The sequence below is a fragment of the Pagrus pagrus genome (genome assembly GCF_965226575.1).
Source record: "Pagrus pagrus genome assembly, chromosome: 24".
Lineage (NCBI taxonomy): Eukaryota > Metazoa > Chordata > Actinopteri > Spariformes > Sparidae > Pagrus > Pagrus pagrus.
Window position 1 is genome coordinate 18,346,538 of NC_140206.1, and position 13,044 is coordinate 18,359,581.

The following is a 13,044-nucleotide window of genomic DNA, read 5'->3' on the forward strand; positions in this document are numbered from 1 at the left end:
GGACACCCACCAAGTTAAACTGGGAACAGATACACAGGCCTCAGCTAAATGAACTCCATTCTGTTAGTGAAGGGGATAAAATGACTATTGTTTGTCCCATAATGAGTGCTTTAGAGCAACAGACTTCATTCAGAATTGTAGGTTGGTGCACTGTAATCTGGCACTCTGCGTGTGCCTTGTTGTAATTGTCGGCATGCAGTGACTTAACCTGAACAGTCATGCTGAATTACAAGTCTTAAGCTACACATGGACATCCACTAGACCTGTAAAGGTTTGGATTCACACTTGAACTTATTCTCCACAGACCAACCCAAGAACGATGTTAACCAGCAGGATGATACTTTGCTTTTGGCAACAGAAAACTGGCAAGGATTCAGCTGGGACAGTGTCAACAACAACCTGCTGTATGCTGAAGTTTGTAAGATAGGGACAAATCTGGACTCGCATTCAAAACCTGCCATCCAGCTTGAACTTTAATGGCACAGAAGTCCAAAGTTAGGTTTGACCCGTGTGTATGGCAGTGTTGTTAAAAGGCTGAAACCTCCTTGTCTCCAGCTTCACAGTGAGGGTCTGACTCTGTGTAGTCTGTGACACTATTCAAACCCATGAGATGGATGCATCTCCTGGAATATCTCAGACGGGTTTCAGCGTACTTATCTGCACTCACTATTCATGACAAGCGGCTGATGGACGACTTGAATAGGGGTGCTGTTGGAGGAGGGGGGGGCGGAGGGTTAAGTGGCTCTGGCGGACTACATAAATATTCACTGTGTGTGAGCTGTTGAGCAGTTTTCTAGCAGAAACTCCCGACAGACACAATAGATCCATTAACCCGCAATGAAATTGATCTCCGGCACCCAGGGGTGTTGTTGTTTATAGGCTAGTGATTTTAATGAACTGTCCTTTTGTTTGCCAAACTTTGCATGGTGCACCACAACACTGCAATGTCATATAGTATATGGCACGCGTGGTTTTTGAAGGTGAAGTACACAATGCACAAAGAACAGCAGAGGCAGGAGGCATGAAGGACAGATAGATAGATAGATAGATTGATTGATTGATTGATTGATTGATTGATATGTTTATTACAACTTCTGACCCACCCTACAATTTATAGTGGCTGATGATTAGTTAAAACTAATAAACCTAATACCTGAAGACACTAAATAACTTTCTACCTGCACACGCATATCTGCAGAGCTCAGCCGAGACGGTGCTAGATGTCTGCATCTATAGGTTTTCTGTCCGTCTACCGGACGTCAGAGTTACGCACGGCATCTCCGCGCCCTAATTGGCCGGCGGTGTTCCACCCTCCTCCTAGGTAACTTGTCAAGAGTTTTTCGGGCGGAGCCGAGGATGAACGGTTTATATTGGGGAGCCTTCCAGCGGACGGAGCTGGGTTCCTCTGCGACGGGTCGGCACTTGGTTAGCAAACGGAGGGAGTCCGCCGAGCACAGCGAGTAAAGGAGCACCTTTACGGGACCTAATTGAATCAAAATGCCTTCCAACAAAGACGATGGCGGGTGGAAGAGTTTTCTATGGAATTCTGAGAAAGGAGAGCTGATGGGTCGGACTGGCAGCAGTTGGTGTGAGTATCTCCGTGGTAAACTGGCCGGCGCGCTCTCACGGCAGTAGGAGCGCGCTCCGGCCGCCTCGTGTCTCTCGCCACCTGTTTGATTTGACTTTGCAGCAACGCGCCGGCATCACGACTCACAGTCCCCGCTGCCACCAGCACATCCAGCCAAGTTTAACTTTAGCTGACCGCTGCTCGGCTGTAGTCTGATTACACAGCGTAGTGATGGTTACAACAAGTGCGTGATGTGTGCGGGTTCGGTCGTCCGAGTAACGGAATTCCCGAAGTTCTAATTGTACATTCAGAGAGAGTAGACGCTGCGGTGTGGTGCGGGGCGGTGCGGGGCGATGGGAGGCTAGATAACCGCTGGACCTCTGTCTTGTCCACGCTGGCTGTTTGTTGTAACGTCAAGTTGTCTGTGTGCGCTTTGGGAACGGCCAGTCAAAGGGTTAAAAATGCATCACCGTCCAAGGTGAGTCAAGGTGATGGGACCTGCTCGGAAGTGGAGGGAGGACTATCGATCCGTGTCGGGTTCCTGTGATCGGATGTCACTGTAATCTAACGAACAATACAACTGATTAACTTGTTCGACCTTTCTTCTCTTGTTTCCCTGGCAGCGCTAGTGCGCATGTCCTTGTTCCCTCCTCTCAATGTCACTCAGCTCCTCGGTCCCGTCTAGACACTAACACCTGGTGTACACATACTGTTTCAGTGACATGATGTCTGCTGCAGGAGCTCCAGCTGAGCCAGGCTGCTGTGCTGTGCTGTGCTGTGTGACGTTCAGGGGCTCATGTGTGTCCTTCTGAGGTCATCTGAAAACGCTGATGCATTTGGGAAGTGTGCCATGCGCAGTGCTGTGCTGAAGGTTGGGATGAAAGGACATCCAGGGGGATAGGGGACCACCTTTACAAACAAGTTTGAAGTGCAAGATAACAAACGTGGTTTTCACTCATGTCTCCAGTTTTGCAGTTGGTGGCATGTCAGGTGCCGTCAGGCTGCGAGTCATCCGCAGCTGAGATGAGGTGAAATAGTTATTTGTGAATGTCAGGTTGACAGCGCCCAGAGGACACCAGCTTTGATCGTATGTCCTTGCATCTAACTAGCTCCAGTGATGTGTGATGTATTAAAGTGTTCATGCGGTTGTGACCTTTTGACATTGCCTCATGCAGCAAAACGACCGACTGGGTGAATGTATAGCTTGCTAACTGCAAGGTTAACTTGAGCCGAGCCTTATTTATTGCTTCACAGTGCAGATAAAATGCTGGTAACCTTTGTAACCCGCAGTTCTACAGCATCTTCATGCTAAATATATCACCGTGAGGAGCCAGCACTGGCTTCAGTAATGATTACCTCATTTGCACTGCTGGATTCCTGTGAATCTGTGAAGACAATGACTGCCACTGTTGGATTGTTTTATTATCAATGCTGGCTTTGTAGCTCCTTACATTCATAGTGGGGACACAAGCTCTGTTAGCATGTCCGTGTCTGAAGGACATCCTGTGAGCTGGAGCAGTGTGATGAAAGACTACTTTATGTTGAGCGGACTAATGTGGCGGGCTTTGAGTTTGAACACTGTGCGTTTAAGCTGATGAATTAAATGTAATTTGCATTCTTGTCCCAAGCAACATTTAATTTGACTCCTTAAAGCATTAAACTCCCTTTGATTCAAACAAATCTGTACCCATCAGTGGAAGTTAAAGGGCCCATATTATGCTTGTTTTCTTTTATCTTGGGTTAAATGCTTAAATGTTCAAAAAACACATTATTTGTCTAATGCTGTCCCCTAGATAACCTCTCTGAATGCTCCATTTCAGTGCCTGTCTCTTTAAGGCCCCCCTCCAGAAAGCCAAGTACTCCGATTGGTCAGTTCTCTCACGTCTGAGCTGGTTCCACCCACCGTGTTTCCACATCAGCATTGCCGGTGTTTTTGCAAACACAGCAGCGCTGAGGGCGGTGATTGTGTTGTAGTGACATCACAACCTCCTGTGTAAAGGCACGGCTCATGAATACAGAGTGCACATCTCTCCGTGACTTGAGCTATTTGATACGTTCACAGTATTAACAGAGCAACTACACCTGCTTTATAAGCACACGGACATCTCACTTCAGTAGAGGCGACAGCTTTAACCTGAGGGTGCTTTTCATTATGCTAATCTCTTCTCTCACCCACGTCTTCCTCGCGCCATAGCTCCTCCCAGTGAGGGCGCGTGAGAGAGAGGGAGAGATGCGAGAAAGGAGACATTTGCTACAACCGTCTCCGTCCTCCATATAACACCATACATCAGATTTGCTGTCACTCCTGAAGTGAACTTTATGGCTGAAACTGCAGCCACTGGTTTGGGTCTCTCTCCGACTGCTGGAGGTTCTCCTTTTGTATTTTGCAAAAACACACTGTCGGGCTGTTTGTCCAACAGCCCGACAGTGTGTCACCTGTCCCACCTTAATTACACACGGATGATCTCCAGCTTTTTATGGGACTTCCAAAACAACTGACCATGCCAGTGGTGACTAGACAAAAGGGGTGGACTGTTGGCAGTTGGAGGCAGTCAGTTTATTTTTGTTCACTTTGTTTTTTCCAGTGTAAAAAAAAAAAAAAAAAGTGGTCACAGTGTCAATTGTGTAATTGTTATCAGTTGTTGCATTGTTTCTCAATAGTAATGTAACCTAGGTCCTGTAAAGTTGACCTGTTTTTACAGAATGAATACCTAAGTTTTTCAGTCTTTGGCGTGAAAGTGCAGATGTAGTGTATACTGTAGAGCTGGTATATACTAAGTGAAATCTAATAAACAGACAAAAAAAGTCAGAAAAGTTTTTGTATTTACAAGAGTTTACATATGCGAGTCATTTTCATTCATAACAGTGGAATCTAGCTCACTGCATTGAATGTCAGCTGTACAGCTGCGCTGACATATTCCTTCTTTTTCTCCTCTGCAGTCAAAATTATTTTGTTCTACATCATCTTCTACGGATGCCTGGCGGGGATCTTCATCGGAACCATCCAAGCCCTGCTGCTAACCCTGAGCACCTACAAGCCCACCTGGCAGGACAGAGTTGCACCCCCTGGTAAGAGGTGACACACACCTGCCTGTCTGTCAGGATGCTAGCATGCAGGTCTGCCTCTGAGTCTAAATGTCGTCTCTAGACACTCTTCTCGGGGTCTTCTTAAATAAAAATGGCCGCTAACCCTTCCTGGATAGGTCTGTGGGATGAGTGTTTGTTGATTCAGATGAGCTATGACCTCTTGATGGTTACTCAGTGACCTTGTTGACACGACAGGATTGTTTTTCACGACAGTCACCGGGGGAAAACATGTGTGAGACATTCTGGTCAAGACACCAAGTGAAGAGAGTATTATTATGTATGACATGGAGTTCCAAACAAGGTCACATGTGTGATGTCATATTTCTCTTTGAAGACAAATATAAAAGTATACAAGATGCGGTTTGTTTTTGCCTCCCATCTTAATAGATTTGACCCCGCCCCAAAAACAATTACTTTTTTTTTTTTCATTTTATTACAAAGTCTTCAAGAATTATGCAATCATTAATAATTACATTGATGCTAAATGTATTGATGCTATATCTGATGATGGAATATAATACAAATACATGATCACATTGTTGACTATACTTTTTTAATGACAAACTGCACACTGAAACCACACAAACATAAACAGGGCTCTGCTGACCCTGACCACAGGCAACATGGCTGCATATTGTTTTGGAAATGAACTCTTCCTACATGATCATATCATAGTCCCAGTCCAGTGTCTACTGACAGCAGTGTACACACAGCAGCCTGGTTTCCATGGAGGAGAAGGCCAGCTGGGGTTTACCAGGCATGAAGACAGAATACCAAGAATACAGTTAACCGAACAACTGTTGAGTGGACAAAATGAGGGCTGGTGGCAGCCAGCTACTGTCCGACTGCTGTTTGAGTTCCACAGTAAACCCGTAGATGTTAAACAGGAGGTGTACTAAGTTCATTTGAGGTCATCCAAACACAGTTGTGTCACGGGGAAATCTACTGTCAATGACCGGATCTGTGGTCAGCTGGCTGGAGTTGACACAGCGTTCTATACGTGCAGCTGATAGATAAAGTTAAAACAACACACAGCAGCAGTTGAAATGAGCTTCTTAATGTGTGGTGTTACTGAGCTAAAGGACCAGTCTGACATTTAAAAAAGCCACTTATTTGAGTCACATGAGATCTATCAGTTTCAGCACAGAGACACTGCAGCTCCGGACCATATTCAGTCTATTCAGCTAATCTTAGCCCAAAGACTGAAAGCGGGAGGAAACAGTATCTGTACCCAGGATGCACAGACATGACATTGATATTGATCATCTCATCTAATCTGCAGATGTTGGCAAAAAGTTATCGCAGTACCTCTGAGACATCTCAGCTCAAATGACTTTTTCTTTTGCTCATATTCAAGATGAACTGTTGATAACGAGCTGATGGTCTGTTGTCCCCTTCAGGCCTTACCCACACCCCGAAATCAGACAAATCTGAAGTGGCCTTCAACCTCAACGATGTGGAGACCTACATGCCTTACACCAAGGCTTTGAAGGAGTTCCTGGCCAAGTACGACGATGAACTCCAGAGGGACCAGATGAAGTTCGAGGACTGTGGAGGTAGGTTTTACTCTGACGTCTCAACGGATCTTCCTACTTCACTAAAGAAGGTTCCAGAGCCGAGTCCCAAAGAGAATAGGGCATGATGTCACTGAACCCTTCACTAATTCTTTATGATGCTATATGATGTGAAACATAAAATCCAAGAGGCCATGTTTTTTGGCTGCATAATAAACATCAAACGCAGGTATTTTGTCTTGTGCATCATTAAAACACCCAACAATTCAGTGTCCTTGGCAACTTTAATCTCGATAGTGGACGGAGTGTAATATTGTCGCACTATAAGGATAGGAAGGTACGTGGACACAAGAATACTGACAGCCCCCTGCATTTTAACACAACTGTTAAGAGAAGTGTTATGGTTTAACAGGTCAGACCTTCAGTTCATGAGTTCTAATCCAAGTTAACCCCTTCCCCCCCCCCTGCAGAAGACCCTGCAGAGTACAAGAACCGCGGTGACTTGGAGAGCGACGTGGGCGTCAGGAAAGCCTGTCGTTTCCCCAGGTCCGTGCTGGGACCCTGCTCCGGCATCGAGGACCGCGAGTTTGGTTTCAAGGATGGCAAGCCCTGCCTGATCGTAAAGCTCAACAGGATTGTCAACTTCCGTCCAAGGGTAATTTTAAATGAATAAGTTTTTCTAACTGTCATCTGAGGACAGCTACTCACTCTTTAAGTGCCCTTTTCCACCTGGTATTTACCTGCCATCTCTGGTTACATAATCTGGATCATGATATCTCCTCACGGACGTCTGCCCGCATTGTGATCAGATCTCAATCTGCAAGTTAGGTAGGCAGCGCTGGCAGACTTGTAAGCTGACAAGGTGTGTCTATCTGTTCTTTGAGAAGGTCATTGCAGATGGCACTACTGCTAGCTTGTGTACCCAAATCAGTCATGTGACCCTCCTCTCGCACGTTATAGCAATGCTGCTGAATGTATCAAAGAGCTGATTACAGCTCAAGAAATGGTACAAAAAAGTACTGTGCATATTCAGTGGGCTGCATAACCAGGCACCATCTTTGCATTCGTTCTTACAAATCTATGATTTTTCCTCTGCATCTTCCAATAATGGTAAGAGGAGGGGTCAGGTGATCTTTTCAGGTTTTGGTTGGAACGTTTGTAATTTACAGCTGCTGAGATCTGATCACAATGAGAGCAAGACCTTCGGCTGTAGTCCAGGCAATCCAATCAAAATAGGTTCCAAGTGCCTCCAGCCCTGTATTAACATGGGCTGTGTACGGAGCCAGACACAGATGGCACGTTAGGACCAGGTAGAAATGGGATCCCTGTATGAAACACTAGTCTGTAGAGAAAAGTAATCTCTGGATCTACTGAAGCATTTGGTTCCCGTCCACCTCCTAACTTGTCTTCTTGTTTAGCCTCCTACCTCTAACGAAAGTATCCCCGATGAGGCTCAACCCAAGGTGCAACCCAACGTCATCCCTATCTACTGCACCAACAAGGTACACACCTTTTCTTTTCTTTTCTTTTCTTTGTTGGTTGTTTTAAATGTGTGTTCTCAAAATGAGTTCTGCATACAATGAACCTGTCCTAGTTCTTTGAAACGTGTGCTTGCTCTGTAGTTTTGTCTTTTCACACATTTTCGTTCATTACCTTCTCTTGCTCCTTCTAGAAAGAGGAGGATGCTGGTAAAATCGGGGAGATTAAGTACTACGGTATCGGCGGCGGCTTCCCCCTGCAGTATTACCCCTACTACGGCAAGCTGCTGCACCCTCAGTACTTGCAGCCACTGGTGGCGCTACAGTTCACCAACCTGACCCTGAACACTGAATTGCGCATCGAGTGCAAAGTGTACGGTGAGAACATCGGCTACAGCGAAAAGGACCGCTACCAGGGACGCTTTGACGTCAAGTTCCAGGTTAGCAGTTTATGACCGATATCAGGACCATAGCACTTTCTCTGACCGCCCCTCCCCTCTATGCCCCCTCAGTCCTTAACTAAGTACCAATCTAATGTAGGAGATGATAAGTGAGGGGGTTAGGCTGTAGCGGTTAAGTCAATCACAACTAGTCTTGAATGAATAAATGAGAGAAAAAAACCTGCTAGGGGACCGATGTGTAATCTGTCTGCTTTCATCACTAGCTTCTACACTTCTGTCTAGCATTAGAACGTAATTTAGAGGAAAAGTAGCAATAGGCCTAATAAAATATTTATTCTGCTGTAAATGAGACTTTTCCACAAGCCATGGGACATTGTTCATTGATGACTGTAAAGTTAAATTCCATCTCTGACGTGTAGCGAGCTGTGTTTGTCCCCTCTGCATATCGCTGCCTTGTGTGGTTTCAGTAGATATTTTTGGAGTGTGCAGTAGTCGCAAAATCTGGTCCTTCCAAACCTCGCTGTTCCTTATTTTCTTCTGCGGGCAAGCTTTAGCAGTTCTAGGCATGTGTGTGTCAGACATGAACACACGCTCCTACTTACTTAATGATTGAAATCATTTGACATGGTACACTCTTCTGATCTGTGTAAGGAAAAGGCTGCACTCCAGGGAACTTCTTTCCTCTTTTTATTTGTCTTTTTTCATCTGATCACGGGAGACTCTTTTTACTTTGCCTTTTTTCTTTATGTGCTTTGTTAATCACTTAAACGTGTGAAGGGGTTTTATTACTTGGTTTCATGCCTTTTACTTTTGATTTTGCCTTGAATGTAGTAGAGTTGTGTGTCCAGCCTGTTAGACACTGGCCTGCTGTAAGTGCATCGGTGCTAACTGGAGTTTTGAAGAAGGAACATTTTTTGTTTTTTTTGCTGGATTCATCACAGCGTTATGGTGTAACTCTCTGAATGTTTTAGCCATTAAACATGGTGGAAGAATTTTATATTTATGCAGTTGTACATTTTGTTTCTTTGCAGAATATTGTAATGTATAAATGCAATACCAAAGTGACGAGTTGAAGAGAGTCTTCATCAGAAGCAATGCAGTACTCGTCTTTAGGATCTGATCATGTTAAGTGCTGAAGTCAATGTCTCGCCTTGCAACCTCCTAATAGTTGACTCTTGATTTGGGTTTTAGCCATGACTGTAGTTAGGTATACAATGAACAAATACCAGGCAGTTTAATTCCACAATGACCTGATGTTCATGCATTTCAAAAAAAGATACGAGTTCCAATAGAGCTCAGTGGCTTTAGATGACACATGATGTTGGCTTTAATATTAGGATCTCGTGTTGATGTGCAACACTCAACCCGATCTTAAACGTTGTTCAACTTTCCATCAGTTCATCCAACTTTGTCATTTAATCAAAGATGGAAGCAAATAAAATCATAATGGACCTTTCTCTTGTGTTTTTCTTTATTATGACATTCTAACAAATCTACATCCTGAACCACAACATTCCATCATAGTGTATTTATCCAGGGCCTTCTCCAAGCATACACTGGATGGAGGACAAGGAGCAGATTTCTTGGGCTCTGTTACAAAGTTTTTCCGTTGTACTTTCTTTGAAGGGGGTTGGACATCTTCTAGTTCAGAGTTGTCTGGAACACAGCAAGAATTCCCCCGTATTTACTGTGTTGTACTCCACATTTACTTCCCAGCGTGTATAAAAAAATGCTCCTATGACATATGGGCTGATACTACTTTGTGCAAACAATCCCAGAGTGCAGTACTCCACATTTAACAAACCGATACAATCATGCAAGTCTACAGCTATAATTCACTGTGCCTGAATTACTGGCACTACTCATAAACAAATCTCTAATACTGATGAGCACTGACTAAACGTGCAACTAGTTATGATCACAAGTCTATTATTGGGTCTTGTAACACACTCATCCTTAGTATTTTTAGTCATATCCAAGTTGGACCTGAAATTATAGACCGAGACCCAGATGACTACCACAAAATATCACAGGAGTAGAAACATTGTTTAAAACAAAAAGGTAATTTATTGTAAACCTGCAATGTATAGCTATTGAAAAGCACCAGCTACTATATGTAGCCCATTTAAAAAGTTACTCAGCTGAATGCACTTGTTGAACATAAAACTCAGAGTAGTGCATTAATTGAAAAGTGCTGTGAATATCACAAAAAACAGCACAGATGTTTTAAAAAGTCAGAAATTATGTTATTTGTGTACCAGAAATGTATATGTTTCTCTTTTCCTTATCTTGTTAACTATCTTGTGGCCCCTGAGATTTATCCTGCGGCCCTATGTCCTGTATCCTAATACCACTTTGTACGGCAAGAGGTGAGTCTGATAGCCCCTGTAGTTCCAGCAAAGCAGTGAGTTTGCTCCCTAGTCTGACAAAATCAACTCAAAATGTCAAGAAAGGAAATACTTCACAACCCTACAACACTTCACCATCCGTATTAAACTGTCTGTCTGTTACACAACTAAGACAAATTAAATTGTCCCTGTTAACTAATCACTTTCTTTGGAATTCTGGCCATTTCTTACAAATGACATAAATGAGGAGAGCATTTGAAGACACAGCTTAGTGAAACTCCACAGTTGAGTTTCTAATCCTTTGCAGTGAGCTGTGAAAAAACCCAGAGTGAAACTGCTCAACATGGCGCTGTGTCAAACTTTACACAGTGTTGTCTCTAAACAGCCCTATATGACCCAATGACAAGTAGAGACTCGCGTGGCTACAGTAATCAAAATAAATACATTTGAATGTACTATAAATACTCTGTACATCTTTTTAACTCCTGGCTGACCCCCGTGTTTGACCTTGGAGATGAACGAATGAATGAACTGTTGTTGGCTCAGGAGCAGGAGCGGAGTGACTGGACGATTTCTGTTACCATTCAGTCACTCAGCTCTCAGTGTGCAGGCAGGAGGAGGCTGCTGGATCAGTTGCAGACACATGGCTCTGTAATTACAGGAGGTAGCCACCGTGTAGTAGCTAACACAGGGATGTTGTTTCAGGCACCACCAGAGAGCAGGTATTAAGTCACCAGGAGCCACAGGGGCCAACAGAGGCACCCGAGCAGGCCAACAGCAGACCGATCAGCAGTAAAGTTAGCACACCGGGTTCTTTCTGTTACCTCCACTCAAGAGCGCGTGTGCTCAGTCTCTTTTTTGTTGGATTGTTAGCAGGATATCTCAAAACATAATTTTAACAAACCTTGAAAAAACTTTGTGGTTATTATTTTTTTTCTAAAGCCTTCGTTCAAATCTTTTGGTCTTCATCAGCAGACAGTTTAAATGAATGAAAATGACCGTCCACGCTCAAGTTAAGCCATGCCTCAAGAGAGAAGAGATTAGATTAGATGAGTTTTAGGACTTTTTTAGACAAAATCGATAAATAATGTAAGAAAGAAAAAACTAAAGTTCCACCCTGTTCTAGCAAGTTTGACAAATAGAGAAATCTAGTATGACTGTCACACATGCTCTCAAACTGAGGTCAAATGTATTTTCGTGAGTTCAAATATTGGATGAAATATGAATGTAGTAATTCATATATGATACAAAACTGGCTAAACACTGTAGACCTTTTGCTCTCTGAGTCCAATACAGTGTCCAGTGCTGTGGGAGCTGCTTGTAGAGCCTGACTGATATACTGGTTGGTATTGGCATTTAGGTTGTCCGATATGAAAACTTTCTTTTTAGAGATGTTTTGCTTCCCTATATATATATATATATATATATTTTAATCACTAAATAAACCACATGTTCTGATTGATACAGCATCACAACTTTGGGTGACTTGATGTTTTTTAGAGCAGTGGTCTCTTGCAGTTATATGTATAATTAATGATATGTTATACAATAACTTTGATAGATGAAAAGGAGAATTACAGTATTTTCAGCAGTGTCTCATTATTTAGGGCTAAGTTGATTGGCTGAAATATACAAGGAAACTGACCACATGTCAGTCCTTGTTTCACCCTGAATAAGACTGTTGCTGCAGGAACCCTAGACACTTGATATAGCCCTGCCCACTGTACCTGTACTATCTCAGTCTGATACGCAGTGACGTCTATATTCCATATTCAAGCATTACAATTATTCTGGACTTGACAAATGCTGTTTGAGTAGGGACTATTTATGAAATATGCCTTTTGATTGTCATTTAGAAACAGTGTTCTGTGAAGCTTTATATAGGTTGAAATCAGACACTACTATACACCTGTGCTTGGTTGCTGTACCAGAACCAGGGGATGAGAAATGTGATTGGTTCCTAAATAACTGGGTCCAATTCCCAGCTGTATTCTTATTTTGCCTTTGAATATATTACACAATTGAACCTTTATATTTTAAACAATCTGAAGAATGCTCCGTGCCAAAACGCTTTAGTGTTTATCTATTGTAATGTAAGTCGAATAAATGAGAGAAAACCCTGGTAGCAGGCTGAAAAAGTGGAAGAAACCTGAGGAAGAGCAGGGATCCCTCTATTAGGACGGACAGACATGCAGTAGATGTCGTTTGTCTCGAAAGAATATTTGGACGACTGCAGTGAAGATGAAGAAGGTTTGGAAAGAGAAGAAGAGAGAGGCAGAGACAGGTAGGTAGTCTGTCCACAGGGCTCCAAATAACAGTAAGTAGAGAGGTTAGATAGCATCATACTGTCAAGACACAGTGTCTCCACTGCACACTGAGGAACCAACTTCATCCCACCACAACCACCTCTGACCCCCTGGGAACCTGCTGGCTCAGTCTGCCGTTATGCATAATTCATCCTCTGTGATTGATTGATTTCAGAGTTGTTTAGGTCAGTAGCAACAATTCATGACACATATGGTGTATAATCATGACACAAGGCACACTGAAAAATGTATGTTAAACACACTTTGTTGCACACATTTCAACTATTCTCAAGTTGACTGGATATGTATGTGTTGTTAATAATAAGATCAAAAATATTTTAAC

The 13,044-nt window shown here is 43.3% G+C and overlaps 1 protein-coding gene across 1 annotated transcript; it reads left to right on the forward strand.

Annotated features, from left to right (window-relative positions):
* The first annotated feature begins 1,321 nt into the window (after positions 1-1,321).
* atp1b1b (ATPase Na+/K+ transporting subunit beta 1b) lies at positions 1,322-9,503 on the forward strand. The gene is made up of 6 exons (XM_084347645.1): positions 1,322-1,588; positions 4,508-4,636; positions 6,055-6,210; positions 6,639-6,823; positions 7,587-7,670; positions 7,841-9,503. Exons 1-6 carry the CDS (start codon positions 1,498-1,500, stop codon positions 8,099-8,101), a joined length of 906 nt encoding a protein of 301 aa, XP_084203771.1. The 5' UTR covers positions 1,322-1,497; the 3' UTR covers positions 8,102-9,503.
* The last annotated feature ends 3,541 nt before the right edge of the window (positions 9,504-13,044 follow it).